Source organism: Topomyia yanbarensis, unplaced genomic scaffold (assembly GCF_030247195.1).
Source record: "Topomyia yanbarensis strain Yona2022 unplaced genomic scaffold, ASM3024719v1 HiC_scaffold_228, whole genome shotgun sequence".
NCBI classification, from domain to species: domain Eukaryota; kingdom Metazoa; phylum Arthropoda; class Insecta; order Diptera; family Culicidae; genus Topomyia; species Topomyia yanbarensis.
The window spans coordinates 34849-52633 of record NW_026683413.1 but is presented as its reverse complement, the minus strand read 5'-3'; the positions used below and the strand labels follow the sequence as shown (position 1 = coordinate 52633).

General features: G+C 38.0%; 1 protein-coding gene across 1 annotated transcript; it reads left to right on the top strand.

Moving 5' to 3' along the window:
- Positions 1-447: 447 nt before the first annotated feature.
- LOC131694999 (uncharacterized) lies at positions 448-15996 on the top strand. The gene is made up of 2 exons (XM_058983537.1): positions 448-775; positions 15335-15996. Exons 1-2 carry the CDS (start codon positions 643-645, stop codon positions 15994-15996), a joined length of 795 nt encoding a protein of 264 aa, XP_058839520.1. The 5' UTR covers positions 448-642.
- The last annotated feature ends 1789 nt before the right edge of the window (positions 15997-17785 follow it).

The window sequence follows — 17785 nt, the reverse complement described above, 5'->3', positions numbered from 1 at the left end:
TAAGCGCACTGATTGTAGATATATTGACTACCCACCTCCAACATATTCTATGTACATCTGCGTATGTCTGCTGCTGGCCTGTTTATCCAACTACTTCGAGGCTGGATATCATAGCTTCGTCACACTTTTTAGCATCCCTCTCGAACGAACACCGGCTGAAAAATTGACATTGATGACAGCCCATCCCAACAACAACAACAAAATAACAACAAGAACGGTACGAGTGGGCAAAATATGAAATATTTTAAATGCATTATTCATGGAATGATAATAAAATAAAATAAACTTCAGCACCATTCGCCGTATCATCTGCTGGGCAGAAGTTTCAGAAGCGGCAGCCCATATTAAAAAGGGGGGAGGTGTTTCATCCCGTTTTTTTCTCTCTCTCTCTCTCTCTCTCTCGTCCACACCTTCCCTTAGGGCCCTGACAGAGTGCGAGCGGAACGCGAAGCGATGCTGAACGCGGGAAAACGCGCGTGCACGCGCGTTCTCGCTTTGCAGCCACTTCTTTATGTAAACCGCGTGAATATGCCAGAGAGCCCGCGAGAGAGCGCGGAGCGTTGAGCGATTTCCAACGCGGAACGCGGTAAAACAGTTCAAGTAGTGGTTTATCGCGCGTCAGTTCAGTGATTGGTAAATAAAATGGACTCGGAATCAATAATAAGCGAGGTTTTTTCTCACAACATATTGTGGGATAAGACGCTCAAAGAATACCACAACAGGGTTTTGGTGGAAAAAGAATGGAATACCATATCGAAACGACTGGATGTACCAAGTAAGTACAATGTTTACATGTAATACCAGGGAACATATTTGCCGAAAGCTGTGTTATTTTGCAATGGATATTTTTGGAGCTAAAATAGGTTCGTGCGTACGTTTGTTAATTAGAAAACACTCGCCAATTGATAGCGTCATATTCTTATATTGGATCTAATTATACTGATAGTAGTTCGGCTTGTACTTTTTATAACAAGGTAAGTTCCAGTTCAAATCATCTTTTCTCTAGAAAAAGTCATTCTACGACTCTAATTTCAAATAATATGTAATATGTTGGGGTTTTAAGTTCAGTCCAAAATAGGTCACTTTTGACGATGCAAAAACTTCAATTCGGCCACAATCCACATATAGAAATTAGGTTTGTTCCAGTGTCTTGAAATATTCTGGAGGAAATTAGGAAATAATTGCCCCTGTATTCGATGCATCTCCCTTTTTCTTCTGCTACCACCAAACCAGCGAGTTTTTTTTATCCCATTCCCATTTGCCATTTGACCCGAAACAGATGGGAGTGAGGAGCGTATACTGGATCAAACGTATCGTTCTAGGTAGTACAAAGCTGGGTAATTTATGAATAACTAACTTGTGTAAAACAATGTATTCTATATTTTATGTTCCAAATGCGGGGTGAAATAATTACTCATATATTTTAAAATCTTTCAATACTTTGTATCACAATCATACTGTGGAACGAATTAAGGTGGTAAAGTAAGAATTCCAGCGTGAAAAAAAAATTGGGTGATCAAAACTTTTGAAAATTATAATGTATCATTTCAATACCATTCTGTAGTTTTTCAATGTATAAATATATACAAGCTACACGGAGACAAAGCGTTTTGTAGAACGTCCCTGGAAAACACAGGTCATTCAAAAACCGCTTAACCGATCTATTTCAAACTTTGCATACACATACTATGTATACAAAATCTAACCCCTACATTCAGTTTTCGAGATAGTTTTTCAATTAAGGAGGTCTTTTATTCATAAAATGGTGATATTTTTTATCAAAAATTAAGGTTAAGTTTAAGTAGTTTTTTTAATGACAATTACACAGCAAATCATGTTTGTCGCTTGTCGATATTTTTGCATCGCAATATTACAAAATGCTATTGAAATGATACATTATAATGTACAAAAGTTTAGATCAATTCTCTTCAACCAAATTTCTAAAAGAAATTCGCAAAAAAGTGTTTTTTTTTACACTGAACACCCCCCCCTTACAATTTGATATGAAATAAAACTCGTTGCGGACGTACATAATCAGAGTGATTGATTCAGAATATGGATAGTTTAGAAATTTACAGCTAATTATATATTAACAAACGTCGGTCTCGTCACATATTGCAATCCGTTAGATATTTTTTAATATATTTGAACATTTATATTTAGTTATTCCTAAGAGCCAGTTTTTCAAAAGGTATCACTTTTTAATTCGAGAGGCCGTATGGATGTGCTCCGATTTTGATGAAAATTTCAGCGTTTGTTTGTGCATATGAGGACTTCGCTCATCTCAAATATTAGAATCCTACTTTGGGGGAAAGTGGGGAAAAACGAATAGAAATTTAACCCGAAGAAATAGGTCGAAGTTTAAAAATCTTTCTGGTTAACTCTGTTTGGGTCCTGGTTAAGAATCTCTCGAGGGGAGATAGAGGATCATATTTGGAGAAAAATTGTTCTACACATACCATCAAATCTCAGCCGTTACCGAGTTATTGTACTTTTCCTGAAATTGACTTGTTTGTCTTTAAATGCCTCTAAGTCAAAAAGTACCCTTTGTATTCCAACTCTATTGTTTTCATTAGAATGGTGAGAAAATTGGTGTCCTCAAATCTTTCAGTTATTGAGCTACAGTAACATTTTAGAAGTAAAGTATCTAGAAATTAGAGTTTTTTATCGAGTTTTTGTCCATTTCTCGAAAACATAAATAGTAAACATAATTATTTTAATGCTTTTGATTGTTCTCTTCTTGTTTTCACGGGGTTATTGAACTTGAATATTTTTATCTTATTTTCTCTTATACTAGCTATAAAAAGTATGCCACTTATCATATTTTTTGTTTCAACTGGAAAACTAAGAAAATTATAAATAGAAAAATGTACAAATATCTTACAGTTAAGTGAATTTGATACTCTTTTAGATGTACATTAGTTCAAAGTAAGTGTATTATTAGCATTCTTCCTAATTTTCCTCAAAATAGTAAGTTCTACAATTCCTTCTTTGAGTCCGTATCATTATCTCTATTTGTTTCGACGCAAAATTATTTTAATCACATCATTGCATATGCAAAAACGACGATTTTGAACCCACTGCGTTTGTGGCGACGTCATGTTGTTGCTACTATTAAATTGCAGCGAAATAAAAAGAGATAGGGATAAAGTGTCAAAAAACAAGTTGTAAAGATGTTTAATGGTAGTCAAATTAACAATCGCAATTATGAAATTTGTTAGTTTGTAATTAGACTAATTACAAAATTCCTCTAAAAAAACCTGGTTACTTCCCCACTTTAAGGTTACTTAAAACAAATCAACTGAAAGATATAAGAGTTCTATTAAGCAGGAGATTTTCTCACCCTTACAATGAAGCCATAAGATTTGAAATACAAAGAACACTTCTTAAGTTAAAGGAATTTAAAGAAAAACAGGTCAAATAGCGAAAAAGTTCAATATATCTGTAACGGTTGTGATTTGATAATATGTGTAGAACGATTTTTTCCCCAAATGTGATCCTCTATCGCCCCTCCAGAGATTCTCAACCATGAACGAAACACTCTGATTAGTTTAATATTTCAGAAATCTAATTCGCATTTTTGATGCCAAAAGTTTTTTAAATGGCAGCCCTAAGTTTGCGCCGCTAAAACAACGAAAATGATCCATAAAAAATTGAAAAACGATCCATAAAAAAGTTGTTCATGTTCCATAAAACAAAACTTAAAACCCATAAAACAGTGTGAATGATCCATAAAAATGGTGATTGGATCCATAGATTATGTAAAATTGAACAATAAAATTGTCGCAAAAGAGCATTAAAATAGTAATAAAAGAGCAATTAAAATCAACCAATGCCCCATAAAAATATTGGAAATGTTCCATAAAATGCTACATTTGCGCCATAAATTAACTGACATTGATCCATAGAATATTAACAATGTGCATTAAAACACGTCGATATGTTCCATAATATCGACAAAAATGTTCCACGGTATTACAAAATGGAGCAATAAAATGTTAGAAAAAGTTCTATAAATTTGATGAAAATGTTTGCTAAATAATGTTTCTTGGTCCATAGAAGATGTAAAAATGAACATTAGAAATCCTATGTATTGATTCATATATCGAACGTTAAATTATCGTTCATGGATATTTATAAAACGATCCATAAGAAAAGAAAATGTAAAACGATCCATTGATATGTGCTTATGCACCAGAAAAATTAAATTTAATGAATTCATGCGAAATTTTTGCAATTCGAACTAATAATAAAGAATATTACATTTGGTTGAAATTCCAAATCCGTGAGCAATCAAATCTTCTCAGCATCCGCGGAAATTAAAAAGTCTCCATCCAACAATATGATCCAACAGATTGAATAACGAATTTCGCGATACTTGTCAAGCATTCCACGAGATGGTTTGTTTGAAGAAGAGTACGTCAAATTGTTTACTGTTGGAGATAAATTTATCTGTCGCGAACAACGAACACTTTCTTTCCTTGACTCCGATTGGCCTTCCACTTTATTGTCCAGTTGTAACTTCAATGATGCCCTGATGCACTCTCCTCACCCAGTAAGGGGTTATTCAGATACCACGTGGACCAAAAAACCTTCGTTTTTGTCCCCCTCCTCCACCTACGTGGACAAGCGTGGACAATTCATATACCCCTACCCCGCCCCTCAATGTCCACGTGGACTTTCCCGACGTTTTTGTCAAGTAATATGGTATAAAGGGTTTCCAATTTCAGGTATTCGTATTGTGTTGGACTGTTTTTATACTGGCTGTATCCTGAAGAATCGAATAAAAACATATTTCAAACTTTTACATTTGACGAATTGCGCGCCAACTCGAACAAATGTTGGCAGCACCCTCTCAGATTTTAATGAAACTTTCTGTACATGAGAACTTTGTCACAAAAAACCACTTTGTATACTTTGTTTTTCCAAAAATGATCTAGACTGTCTTTTGAAAAGGGCCAAACTTTTTTTTACCAATTTTGTTCAAATGGCTATAGTCTAAAAAACGACAAATCATTCGTTATCGAGCACTCAGTCGAGATAGAAGTCTTTTGTCATCGGTCCGTACACTCTATAGCGACAAATAGTGTTAATCCGCGTTCAAGGTTATTTACACACTCTGCGCCTAGTTGAGGTTTCAGTATTTTTTCCCTTCTTTTGTGTTTCTGTTTCTGAGTACCGTTAGCCGGTCAGTGAAGTGAAACAGTGTTCTTCTAGTAAGCCGTCTGGATACCGTTACATACACAAGCTAAGTATTAGTTTTCGTTTCCCCTTCTTGGTTGTCTTAATAACGTGCACTGGGCAATAGGCCCGTGCAAAAATGACTTCCCCTGACGGCGGTTCATCTCAAGGTGAGATGGACGTCGAAATAAAATCGGCTCCCCGGCTCAAGGTATATCCGAGCTCGGCCACCGGGCCATTTGTGATCTTCTTTCGGACCAAAGAAAAAAAGTGTTTGAATCTGTTGCAGATTTCTCGAGTTCTGACGGATCGGTATTCGGCCGTGACAGAAATATCGAAAATTCGGCCTGATAAGCTTCGGGTGGTGGTTAACAGTTCAACTCAGGCAAACGATATTGCTGGATACGAGCCCTTTACGAGGGAGTACAGGGTGTATATTCCAGCTAGCAGGGTTGAAGTCAGTGGGGTCGTTTCCGATTCGAGTCTGAATTGCGAGGACCTGCTAAAATATGGGACTGGCTGTTTCAAAGACCCCATGCTTAAGCCAGTGAAGATACTGGAATGCAAACGTTTGCATTCAGCATCAGTCGCAGCTGACGGGAAGAAAACATACGTCAACTCAGACTCTTATCGGGTGACCTTCGCCGGCTCTGCCCTGCCTAATTACCTCCTTTTTGACAAGGTTCGTCTACCTGTTCGCCTCTTTGTGCCGCGGGTCATGAACTGTACTAATTGCAAACAATTGGGACACACAGCCTCCCATTGTAGCAATAAAGCCCGCTGTGGGAAATGCGGTGGGAATCATGCGGATGATTCCTGTGGTAGAGATGTCGAAAAGTGCCTCTACTGTGGGGGAAACCCACATGATCTCCCGGCATGTCCCGCGTACAAACAGCGCGAGGAAAATCTTAAGCGTTCCCTTCAGGGACGCTCTAAGCGATCTTTTGCAGAAATGCTTAAGATAGCTACGCCACCTGTCTCTACGAACATCTTTACCAACTTGTCTACTGACGAAGGCGACTGTGATGAACCCCAGGAGGGAACATCTTCTGCTGTGCCTAGAAGTAGTAGAAAAAGGAAGAACATTTCCTCTTCCAAGCTTCGTCGTAAAGGCCAGAAGGTGTCTCTTCATGGTCCCCCTAAAATAACTACTCAAGGAAGTACTGGTGCAAAACCGAAGCAAGTCGCTCCCGGTCTCAGTAACCTGAGCTCAGAAAAGGAGTTCCCAGCACTTCCAGGAACATCAAAAACCCCAAGTGTTCCCATATCTCAGCCAGAGAAAGAAAACAGTGCTGGCTTAATAAATTTCTCTGACATTGTGGACCGTATTCTTACAGCGTTAAACATTTCTGACCCCCTTAAAAGTATCTTGATAAGCTTTCTCCCCGCAGTAAAAACATTCTTGATGCAGTTCACTGCGAAATGGCCCCTCCTTTCAGCGATTGTATCCTTCGATGGCTAATTCATCGAACGAGGTCAAGGATTTAATCACTGTTCTACAGTGGAATTGCAGAAGCATTATCCCGAAAATCGATTCGTTTAAAATCTTACTAAATAATTTGAAATGCGATGCATTTGCCCTATGCGAGACATGGCTCACTTCAGAAATAATCCTACACTTCCACGATTTTAATATTATTCGCTTGGATCGAGAAGACTCTTACGGAGGAGTACTTTTGGGGATCAAAAAGTGCTATTCTTTCAATCGGATCGACCTCCCCTCGACACCAGGCATTGAAGTTGTCGCTTGCCAAACCAGAATTAAAGGCAAAGAACTTTGCATTGCTTCCACCTACATCCCCCCTAGAGCCTCAGTAAGCCACCGACGGCTTTGCGATATTGCGGAACACCTCCCCGCACCGAGGCTAGTTTTAGGTGACTTTAACTCCCACGGCACGGCATGGGGTTGCCTTCATGACGATAATCGATCTACCCTACTCCATGAGCTTTGCGACAACTTCAATATGACTATTTTGAATACGGGTGAAATGACACGGATTCCTGTCCCTCCAGCGCGACCGAGCGCCTTAGATCTGTCCCTCTGCTCGACATCGCTGCGGTTAGATTGCATGTGGAAGGTAGTCTCTGATCCCCACGGCAGCGACCATCTGCCAATCGTAATTAATATTGCTAACGGTTCAGGGCCACCGAATACAATCAATGTTTCGTATGACCTCACACGAAATATTGATTGGAAGAGCTACGCGTCCGCGATATCCGAAAAAGTAGAATCGACACAAGAGCTTCCTCCGGAGGAAGAGTACGGGTTCCTGGCTGGCTTGATTCTCGATACCGCGATTCAAGCTCAGACTAAACGCGTACCAGACGCGAATTCACGCGGGCGTCCTCCTAATCCATGGTGGGACAAAGAGTGCTCAAACGTGTACGCGGAGAAGGCCGCTGCGTATAAGACCTTCCGGGACGACGGGCTGCCAGCTAGCTACCGACAGTACGCGATGGCGGAAACGCGCATGAAGAGTTTGATAAAAGCCAAAAAACGTAGCTACTGGCGCCGGTTCGTCGACGGACTAACGAGAGAAACATCGATGAGCACTCTTTGGAGTACGGCCCGGCGCTTACGAAACCGAAACAGTACCAATGAGAGCGTGGAATATTCAAACCGTTGGATATTCGATTTTGCCAAGAAGGTTTGTCCGGATTCCGCCCCGGCACAGAAGATCTACCGCGCCGCGTCCCCTCACAATAACGCGAACGAAACACCGTTTTCGATGGTGGAGTTCTCACTTGCTCTCTTGTCATGTAACAATAAAGCCCCAGGGCCAGACAGAATCAAATTTAACTTGTTAAAGAATCTGCCAGACTCTGCCAAGAGACGCTTGTTGAATTTATTTAATAAGTTTCTTGAGGATAATATTGTCCCTCATGACTGGAGGCAAGTGAAGGTCATTGCCATTCAAAAACCAGGAAAACCAGCCTCCAACCACAACTCGTATCGACCGATTGCGATGCTGTCCTGTATCCGAAAGTTGTTCGAGAAAATGATCTTGTTTCGCCTCGATAATTGGGTTGAAGCAAATGGCTTACTGTCAGATACACAATTTGGTTTCCGCAAAGGCAAAGGGACGAACGATTGTCTTGCGTTGCTCTCAACAGAAATTCAAATGGCTTATGCTAGCAAAGAGCAGATGGCATCAGTTTTCCTAGATATAAAGGGGGATTTTGATTCAGTTTCTATCAAAATTCTTTCTGAGAAGCTGCACCAGCATGGTCTTTCACCGACTCTAAACAACTTTTTGCTAAACTTGCTGTCTGAAAAACATATGCATTTTTCGCATGGTGATTTATCGACATCACGAATTAGCTACATGGGTCTTCCCCAGGGCTCATGTCTAAGCCCCCTTCTCTATAACTTTTACGTGAATGACATTGACGAATGTCTTGTCAATTCCTGCACGCTAAGGCAGCTTGCAGATGACGGTGTGGTCTCTATTACAGGTCCCAAAGCCGTCGATCTGCAAGGACCATTGCAAGATACCTTGGACAATTTGTCTGCTTGGGCCCTCCAGCTAGGTATCGAGTTCTCCACGGAGAAAACTGAGCTAGTCGTATTTTCAAGGAAGCGTGAACCAGCGCAACTACAGCTTCAATTAATGGGTCAAACTATTGCTCAGGTTTCAACTTTCAAATATCTCGGGGTCTGGTTCGACTCTAAAGGAACCTGGGGATGTCACATTAGGTATCTGAAACAGAAGTGCCAGCAAAGGATCAACTTTCTCCGTACAATAACCGGAACATGGTGGGGTGCCCACCCAGGAGACCTGATCAGGCTGTACCAAACAACAATATTGTCGGTGATGGAGTACGGGAGTTTCTGTTTCCGCTCCGCTGCGAACATACATTTCATCAAACTAGAGCGAATCCAATATTGTTGTTTGCGTATTGCTTTGGGTTGTATGCACTCGACACATACGATGAGTTTAGAAGTGCTGGCGGGCGTCCTTCCGCTGAAAAATCGATTTTGGGAACTCTCCTATCGATTGCTCATCCGATGCGATATCTTGAACCCGTTAGTAATTGCAAATTTCGAAAGGCTTATCGAGCTCAATTCTCAAACCCGATTTATGTCCTTGTACTTCGATTACATGGCACAAAATATCAATCCTTCTTCATACTATCCCAACCGTGTCAATCTCTTTCGTGCTTCTGATTCAACTGTTTTCTTTGACACATCCATGAAAGACGAGATTCGTGGAATCCCGGATCACATACGCCCGCAAGTGATCCCAAGCATCTTTCATAGTAAATTTCGAGAAGTCGACTGCAACAAGATGTTTTACACCGACGGGTCAAGCCTCGACGGCTCCACTGGCTTCGGTATATTCAATCAAAACCTCACCGCCTCATTCAAACTCAATGATCCTGCTTCAGTTTACGTCGCAGAACTTGCTGCTATTCAGTATACCCTTGGGATCATTGATACTTTGCCCACCGATCATTACTTTATTGTCTCGGATAGCCTCAGCTCAATCGAGGCTCTCCGTTCAATGAAACCTAGAAAGCACATTCCATATTTTCTGGGGAAAATCTGGGAGCGCCTGCGTGCTTTGTCTACAAGATCGTACAAGATTACCTTAGTTTGGGTTCCCTCGCATTGCTCCATTCCAGGTAATGAAGAAGCGGACTCTTTAGCTAAGGCGGGCGCTTTGCAAGGTGACATATATGAAAGACCAATTAGCTTCAGCGAATTTTTCAGTATTACTCATCAGAGAACCCTCGAAAGTTGGCAAACATCATGGAGCAATGGTGAACTGGGAAGGTGGCTACATTCGATAATCCCTAAGGTATCGACGAAACCTTGGTTCAGAGGGATGGATGTGGGTCGGGATTTCATTCGCGTGATGTCTCGGCTCATGTCCAATCACTACACGCTGGACGCACATCTCCGGCGTATTGGGCTCGTGGATAGCGGTATCTGCGCTTGTGGCAACGGTTATCACGAAATCGAACATGTTGTCTGGGCATGTGCCGAGTACTGTTCTGCCAGATCTCAACTATTCGATTCCCTTCGGGCCCGAGGAAGATCACCCAATGTCCCGGTTCGAGATGTACTAGCAAGCCGCGATATTCTCTACATGTCCCTTATATACACGTTCCTCAAAACCATCAATATCCAAATTTAAATGCCCCTATCTTTTCTCTTATCATTCCCAGAAGTGCCCTCTTCCGCCTACCGTACCCCAACGATGGTTTGATACGACTCCAAGACGAGACAAAACATCTGTCGAATGAACCAACAACACGAGATCTACAGTACAACATCACACGCGCAGCGCGGTGTGTTCCCGATCCGTATCTGAGCCGTACTACGAAATCGTCTGGAGGAACCCCTGCCGGCTCGAGGAAAACCGCCCGGCGTCCCAATACTTGATACATCCGTTCGAATCTGTAATCCTGGCCGTTGATTCCTGATGCCGGAAACTGAAGTTTATATCCCCCCCCCCGTTCAGTCTTGTCCACCCTCTCTCCCATGTCTCTGATACACAGATGTATGTCTTCACCCCCTTCTCCCCTTGAATATCTTCCCAAAACTTATGTGCCCCCCTATCTTCTAGTGTTAGTTGATCAATCCATTCGAATCTGTAATCCTGGCCGTTAATTCCTGATGCCGGAAACTGAAAGTTTATATCTCACCCCCCCCCCCCCCTTCAGCCTTGTCCACCCACCCTCCCATGTCTCTGATACACAGATGTATGACTTCACCCCCTTCTCCCCTTGAATATCTTCCCAAAATTTATGTGCCCCCCTATCTTCTAGTTTTAGTTGAACAATATTTAATCTCGTTAAGAAATGCGCAACAGTACCACTACTTTAAAATAGTCCTAATTAATTCCCCTTAATCTTGAACCACTCTTTCTAGTTATCTCTAGTTAATAAGCTTGTAAAATGTTCCGCTTAGTTAATAATTAGTTTTTCTACAATCTCCCTTCTAAAAATCATAAAGTGAATTACTATACAAAGAACACACAAATGACCCGTCCCCCAAATCTTACGAATATTATATTATACCCTCTTTTATATGTATAAGTTAGCTGTAGTTTTTTTTAGTTTTATTATATAAAACAAAATAATATTGAAATGTGTATCCCCCTAGTTTTAAGAAATTCAAAATGTAAAACAATGAAAAAATGGCACCTTTAAGCTAACGCATACGTGCCTTATCAAATAAACAAATTGAAAAAAAAAAAATAAAAAACGACAAATCCTACAAAAACATGTTGTAGGAGTGATTTTCACAAAATTAGTTAAATTTTTGTATAAAAATATTGAAAAAATGCTTCATTGGCTCCTACACTGAAAAAATTGATTTTAAAAAATTAAAGTCGATTTACGAAAAAACCCATTTTTGATTTGGATGAAATTTTGTTGCAAGATAGGTAATTATGTTCCCTACTTACCGTCAAAAATTCAAGTTGGGCACTTTTAAGGATAAAAGTTCGTTAAAAAAAGTGTATTTTTATCTAAAACTAAACCAATGAAAGTCATAATCATCTCAGAATCCATTTTTCCAGCTGCTAGTTGCCTGATACATGCAAAAAGTATCAGTAACGAATTTGGTATATATTCATAACAAACTTGAATGAAGACTGGAAGATTGGAAGACTAAAAGACTGGAAAACTGCAGTTCATTTGTTCCTCTCAAAACTGATAAATTTTATGAAACAATTGACAAACTTTTCTAAAATTTATTTTATGTCTGATGGAGCAGTAGCACAATTCAAAAATAAGAAAAACTTTGCAAGCTTGTGTAGAGTCTAGGTAAAGCATGAATTAAGTGCTGAATGGCATTTTGTTGGAGCATCCCATGGAAAGGGACCGTTCATAAACCACGTAGACTGAAATTTGAGAATTTTAACCACCCCCCCCCTCCCCCCTAGTAGACTTTAGTAGACTTTTACCAACCGCCCCCCCCCCCCCCTCCCCGACAAAAGTCTACGTAGACTTTTAATTTTTTTTATTCGCGGGAAATGTGAAATTAGCAAGAAGCACATTATAATGTTCAAATAAAAATTAGCGTTTAGATTTTTTTTTCAAGCTTTTAATAATATTAAAGAAAGGTTTTTCACATTGGTTTTTTGTCTATGACCGATCAAATCAAATAATACCAATTCAACGTTTGTGTAGCGGAATACTTCTTTTCAAGGTTAGTCACTCAAGTATATGTAAAAAGATATATTGCTATTACAAGTTCAAATTTTGGCCGAAGTGCGACCTACACAAACAATGAAGAATTGCTAAACACTTTTTGAGCCTTACTGGTGCATTCAAAATTGTTAAATTATAAGAAACAATTACAAAATAATACTGTCGATGTGTACTATCATTTAGACTAAAATAATAAACCAAACATGCACACAAATTTCACTTTTCGTGAACAAATTTCAATATTTCTAGAATAATAAGATAATTTTAATTTGCTTTATTTGATTAAGGGAACGAAGCTATTCAAATCTTTCCAAAATATTTATTTTTCTTATGTAATTCGTAGCCATATCACCTGAGAGTATTATCGCAAAGTATCATAGCTTAACTCCGAATATTTTCGAAGATAAATATAGTAGAACCGGTTTGCACGGAGTTGCGCAGGGTCAAGACGTAAAATTTAACGGGTGTGTAAAGATTTTGAAATCAATATGTCCAACAAAAAACACCTTTAACAGGCCAACGTGGGTACCCGGGTACCCACAAATTGAAATGCTCATAATTATGGCTTCCTTTAACCGATTTGGACATTTTAGATGTTTTGGATTCAGGAACTCGTCCACTTTTTAATTCTGTAAGACTGAACCGGATGAATGGTCCTGGTTCTTGGTAATCCGGATTTTCCGGAGCAATGTTCCAGTACTAGGGAATGAACTGAAAAGTTTAATAATTTCCTAGCAATATGAGTATCAAAACTCTTCGAATTGTCTCGGAAGTATGTTATTTATTGTTACAAGACCCTATGGCAATTTTAAAAATGGAATTGGAATGGAATGGCCACCCACGAGAACCTGCTCCGAAATGTCCGTGCCGGGATCAAACCACCAAATGCTTCCAAAACCACGAGATACAGCCTACTGATGCAATTCCAAGAATTTTGATACCCATATTGCTAGTATTCCATTGAAGTTCACAGATAGTATCCCAGCACTGGACTGCTTCCAGAAATCCGGATTCCCGGGAACCGTATAAAGTATCCCGCGTCGGACACATAACGGTTAACTAGAGTAAACACACAGAGTAAACACCAGTTTTGGAGCTCCGGTGTCCGGTTCCAGTGGACACTGGACTTAGAGGTCATTCCCATCATGTGGCACACCAAATCACACTTCATCGACGAAATATGGCTGATGGAAGAGAAAAGATGCCATTTTTGATACATACGGCCATTTCAACATTCATCCCGGAACTCCAGTTGGAGTGCCAATTACGATTTAGAGGTCATTACCATCATGCGGCACATCAAATCAAACCTCTTTGCTCTTCTTTCTTTGTGATGTGTCATATGTGTCCAAAATTGCCTCCTTGATCTTCTGTCAAACTTATTTCGCCGAGGAAGTGTGGTTTGATATGTTGCATGATGGCAATGACTTCAAAATAGCAATTGGTCCTCCGGAACCAAACGCCAGAGTTTTTCTTTTCCACTGCGAACAGTGACGCCAGAGTTCCGGAACTGATGTTGAAATTGCCATGTCTGCCCAAAATGGTCTCTTTGCTCGTCCGCCAGTCTTATCTTGTCGAGAAGGTGTGGTGTGTCGCATGATAGGAATAGTCTCTAAATCTGAACTGGTCCTCCGGAACCAGACACCGGTGTTCCGGAACTGATGTTGAAATGGCCATATGTGTCCAAAATGGCCCCCATGCTCTTCTGTCAGTCTTATTTCATCGAGAAAATGCGATTTGATGTGTCGCATGATGGAAATGACCTCTAAATCTGCATTGGTCCTCCGGAACCGGACTCCGGAGTTTCCGATAACCTAACATCCGACAAAGTAAGCAATAATGTGTGCTAACGCAATTGAAGCATTCCTGTATGATTTCAAGAGAAAAAAATTGAAGTTTTCATCCGCTTTCATTCATAAACATCGAAATTAGAGATGGATTTCTTTTGAAAACACAAGGTGTACAGCACATTTCCAGCAATCTCTCCGGATTGGTCACTTGTAGCCCAATTTCTCCATATTCATTTGATAGTGCAACTATTCCCCTAAATATAATAGTTTTTGATCGAAAATTAATTAATTCATTGTATCAAAAGATATAACCAAAAATATGTAACAAAATCGCCCCGGTGTTTTAAAGCACTCGGCGTACGAATGGCATGTTTCATTTGTATATTCGCAGTTTATATATTGAACAAAATGCATACCACTCATACGATGACTATGACAAAAGAATACACAACAAAATATGCAATGTAATACAGTGAAGACTCGTTTTTATCAGTCCCTTGCGATTACGCTGATATTGATAAAATCGTGGCATATATTTTTCTGTCTTTTTAATAAACCAAAGCTCTTAAATTATTCTTCTTTGGTCCTTAGTTATAGCCCCGCAACCATGTCGGAATATTTATTTTAAGTTCCCCTTAAGGGGGTCTGACAGCGAAAAATTTAACAAAAAATAATATTTTTATTTTTGCATTTCTCTATAATAAGAAATATATGCACAAGAAAGGATTTACTCGAATTCAACTTGGTTCGTCTGCAAGAGCCCATCAAACTACCAACTATCAATTTTCATATGAAGCTGATAAAATCAGGGGTAGATAAAATCGGGTCTCCACTGTATAATATAATATAATATAATATAATATAATATAATATAATATAATATAATATAATATAATATAATATAATATAATATAATATAATATAATATAATATAATATAATATAATATAATATAATATAATATAATATAATATAATATAATATAATATAATATAATATAATATAATATAATATAATATAATATAATATAATATAATAGATTATAATATAATATAATATAATACAATATAATATAAGATTTCGATATCGCCATAAATTGAACAATTACGAAACTAAAGTAGAAAGATTTAAACATCGGAATCTAGTGTTGAACAACGTTATCATAGTTTGATTAAAAAGTTTTAATTTCTATTTTTGCAGAAGATCTTTTGAAAAAAAGATGGAAAAATCTTCGCGACCAATTTGGGAAGGAATTAAAAAAAATTCCCCAAAGCAAATCTGGAGATCCTGGTCCAGCAAGCCTTGATAACTACAGCACATGGCCATATTTCAAATCTATGTGGTTCCTTCAAAAACAAATGAAACCGAGAACATGCAGTGGAAATTTAAAGGACACCACCATGGATATTGCAGATGACGCGGAAAGAAATGACTTTGAACGGTATGATACTTTTGAAACATCAACAGTTGCTGAAGAGGATATGCCAGATATACCTGTTCCTGCTAAGAAAGGGAGAAAAAAACTTGACCACAACGAAGAATTAATCAATTTAGAAAAAAGGAAATTGGAGCTACTTGAGAAAAAAGCGGAGAAAACGCGCGATGAAGATGAAGCTTTCTTCGACAGTCTTCTTCCGCACGTTCGAATGCTTCAACCTGCCAATAAATTATTATGTAGAATGGAGCTGCAAAAGGTCGTGTTGAAACATGCGTACGGTAACTCGACCCAGCCCATATGCACAACACCAATCTACATCCAACAGGATGACTTTGAGGCTTCACTTCAGTCAGCTGATATCGCACTTAGTCAGGACCGCGATGCTGCACCTGTAGATTTTTCTTTTATATGTAACGACCTATAAATTTGACCAACAGATTCTCTTTTTCGTAAATAAAATGTTAAAATGAACTATGAACGAATTCGAAATAAACTATTATCTAATCAAACAATTTCATCCTTCGGAATTCCGCAAAAACCCGTCCGAAAATCTTTGAAATCGTTACCTACTATATTATATTCTGATGAAACTTTACACGTTTCACAGGCATGGAAGGCCACATTTTCCTCAGTCAATGAGATTATTTTAACTCAAGAGCATTTTTTAAAAGGGCGTAGAAGTTTTGCATGCAGCATCCTCGAAAAAAAATTGTTCCATGACCGTATTTTATACAGAGACACAATCTTCGAACGAGTTACAAGGAATGAATATGTACCTCTGCACAAAAAATGTGCCCTGAAAAAAGTTGTTATTTTTCAAAAAGACAGCAAATTATATTAAGAATTTAAATTCTAAAAAAGCCCATTTTTAATTTTTTTTTCTTTTGTCGTCAAAAATCTAATGACAAAAGAACCATTCAGAAAGTAACTGCATGTTGGTGAACTTATCTGCAAAAAAGTTCTTCTAAAGATAACTTTATACATGGTTTTAAATTTCTTACTAATTGACAGACAAAACTGTAATTTTATTACAAAATATGACTGTAAGTTTTATTTCGAGTCAAAATGCATTTAATAAAACATCTAAAATGCTATAATTGTCGAGTTGTTTGGAATTTTGCACAAAAAAAAATATTTTAAAAAATTATGCCCCTTTTAAAAATTATTCGCGTTCCTCCATCACTAACTATCCACAATCAAATGTTTATTGTTTTAAATGTGTAAGAAAAACTTATTTAGTGTACTTGAATCCTGGAGAGCTTTCAATAACAAGTTTTCCTAACAACGACTTTTAACATATTTTTATAATTCAAACTATTCGCAGTCAAAAATACAATTTTCTTATGAAATATGATTCTAAATGCCATTTCAAATCAAAATACTCATAACAAAAAATTTCGAAATTGTAGTAGTTTTCGAGATATTTTTAAGCTTGTTTTATCAAAACAATTATTTTGTTTTATTTCCATCTTTTTATCTTTTTTATGCTAGTAAAATTTCCAATAACTTTCTTTTTGACATCAAGGCGATACTTTTGTAGGAAGCTTCTTCCTGATTCAAACAGATTAAAATATTTTTTGTTATGCTATTCAAACGATAAACATTTGTTTGTTGATAGTTTATTACGGCGAAACACGAATAACTTTTCAAAGGGCATAATTACACGAGAGAATTATTTTTATTAAGGCAAAATATCAAATAGCTCGACAACTATAGCATTTTAGAAGATTTTTATTAAATGCATTTTGATTTGGAATGGCACTTAGAATCATATTCTGCAATAAAATTAAAGTTTTATCTACTAATTAGTATGAAATTTAAAAACATGTATAAAGTTATCGTTAGAAATACTTACCTACTGATTCGTTCTCCATCATACAATCACATTCAAAATGCTTCTTTTCGCTTTAGGTTTATGTCGACAAAATAGAAAAAATTAAGAGATGGGTTTTTTATAAATTAAATTTTTAACATAATTTTTTGTTTTTACAAATGCACATTCGTTGTATTGGTATGAACTTTAATAAAAAAATAACGGATCAAAGCCCAAACATATCTACGGCTTTTATGCAATCGACATAGCCTAGATACTTTACACTATTTACTACAATGCAAATGAAATCGTTGAAATATCTACCTGTTTCATTCACGAATCGCATCATCCCTCTGTCGCTTTCTGTTTAAGACACTTGAAAGTATATGTGACCTTGTCT

Coding starts and splice junctions, on each gene's coding strand:
- LOC131694999 (XM_058983537.1), top strand. CDS start 643: ATGGACTCGGAATCAATAATAAGCGAGGTTTTTTCTCACAACATATTG. Junction 776..15,334: donor GAAACGACTGGATGTACCAA/GTAAGTACAATG, acceptor CTATTTTTGCAG/AAGATCTTTTGAAAAAAAGA.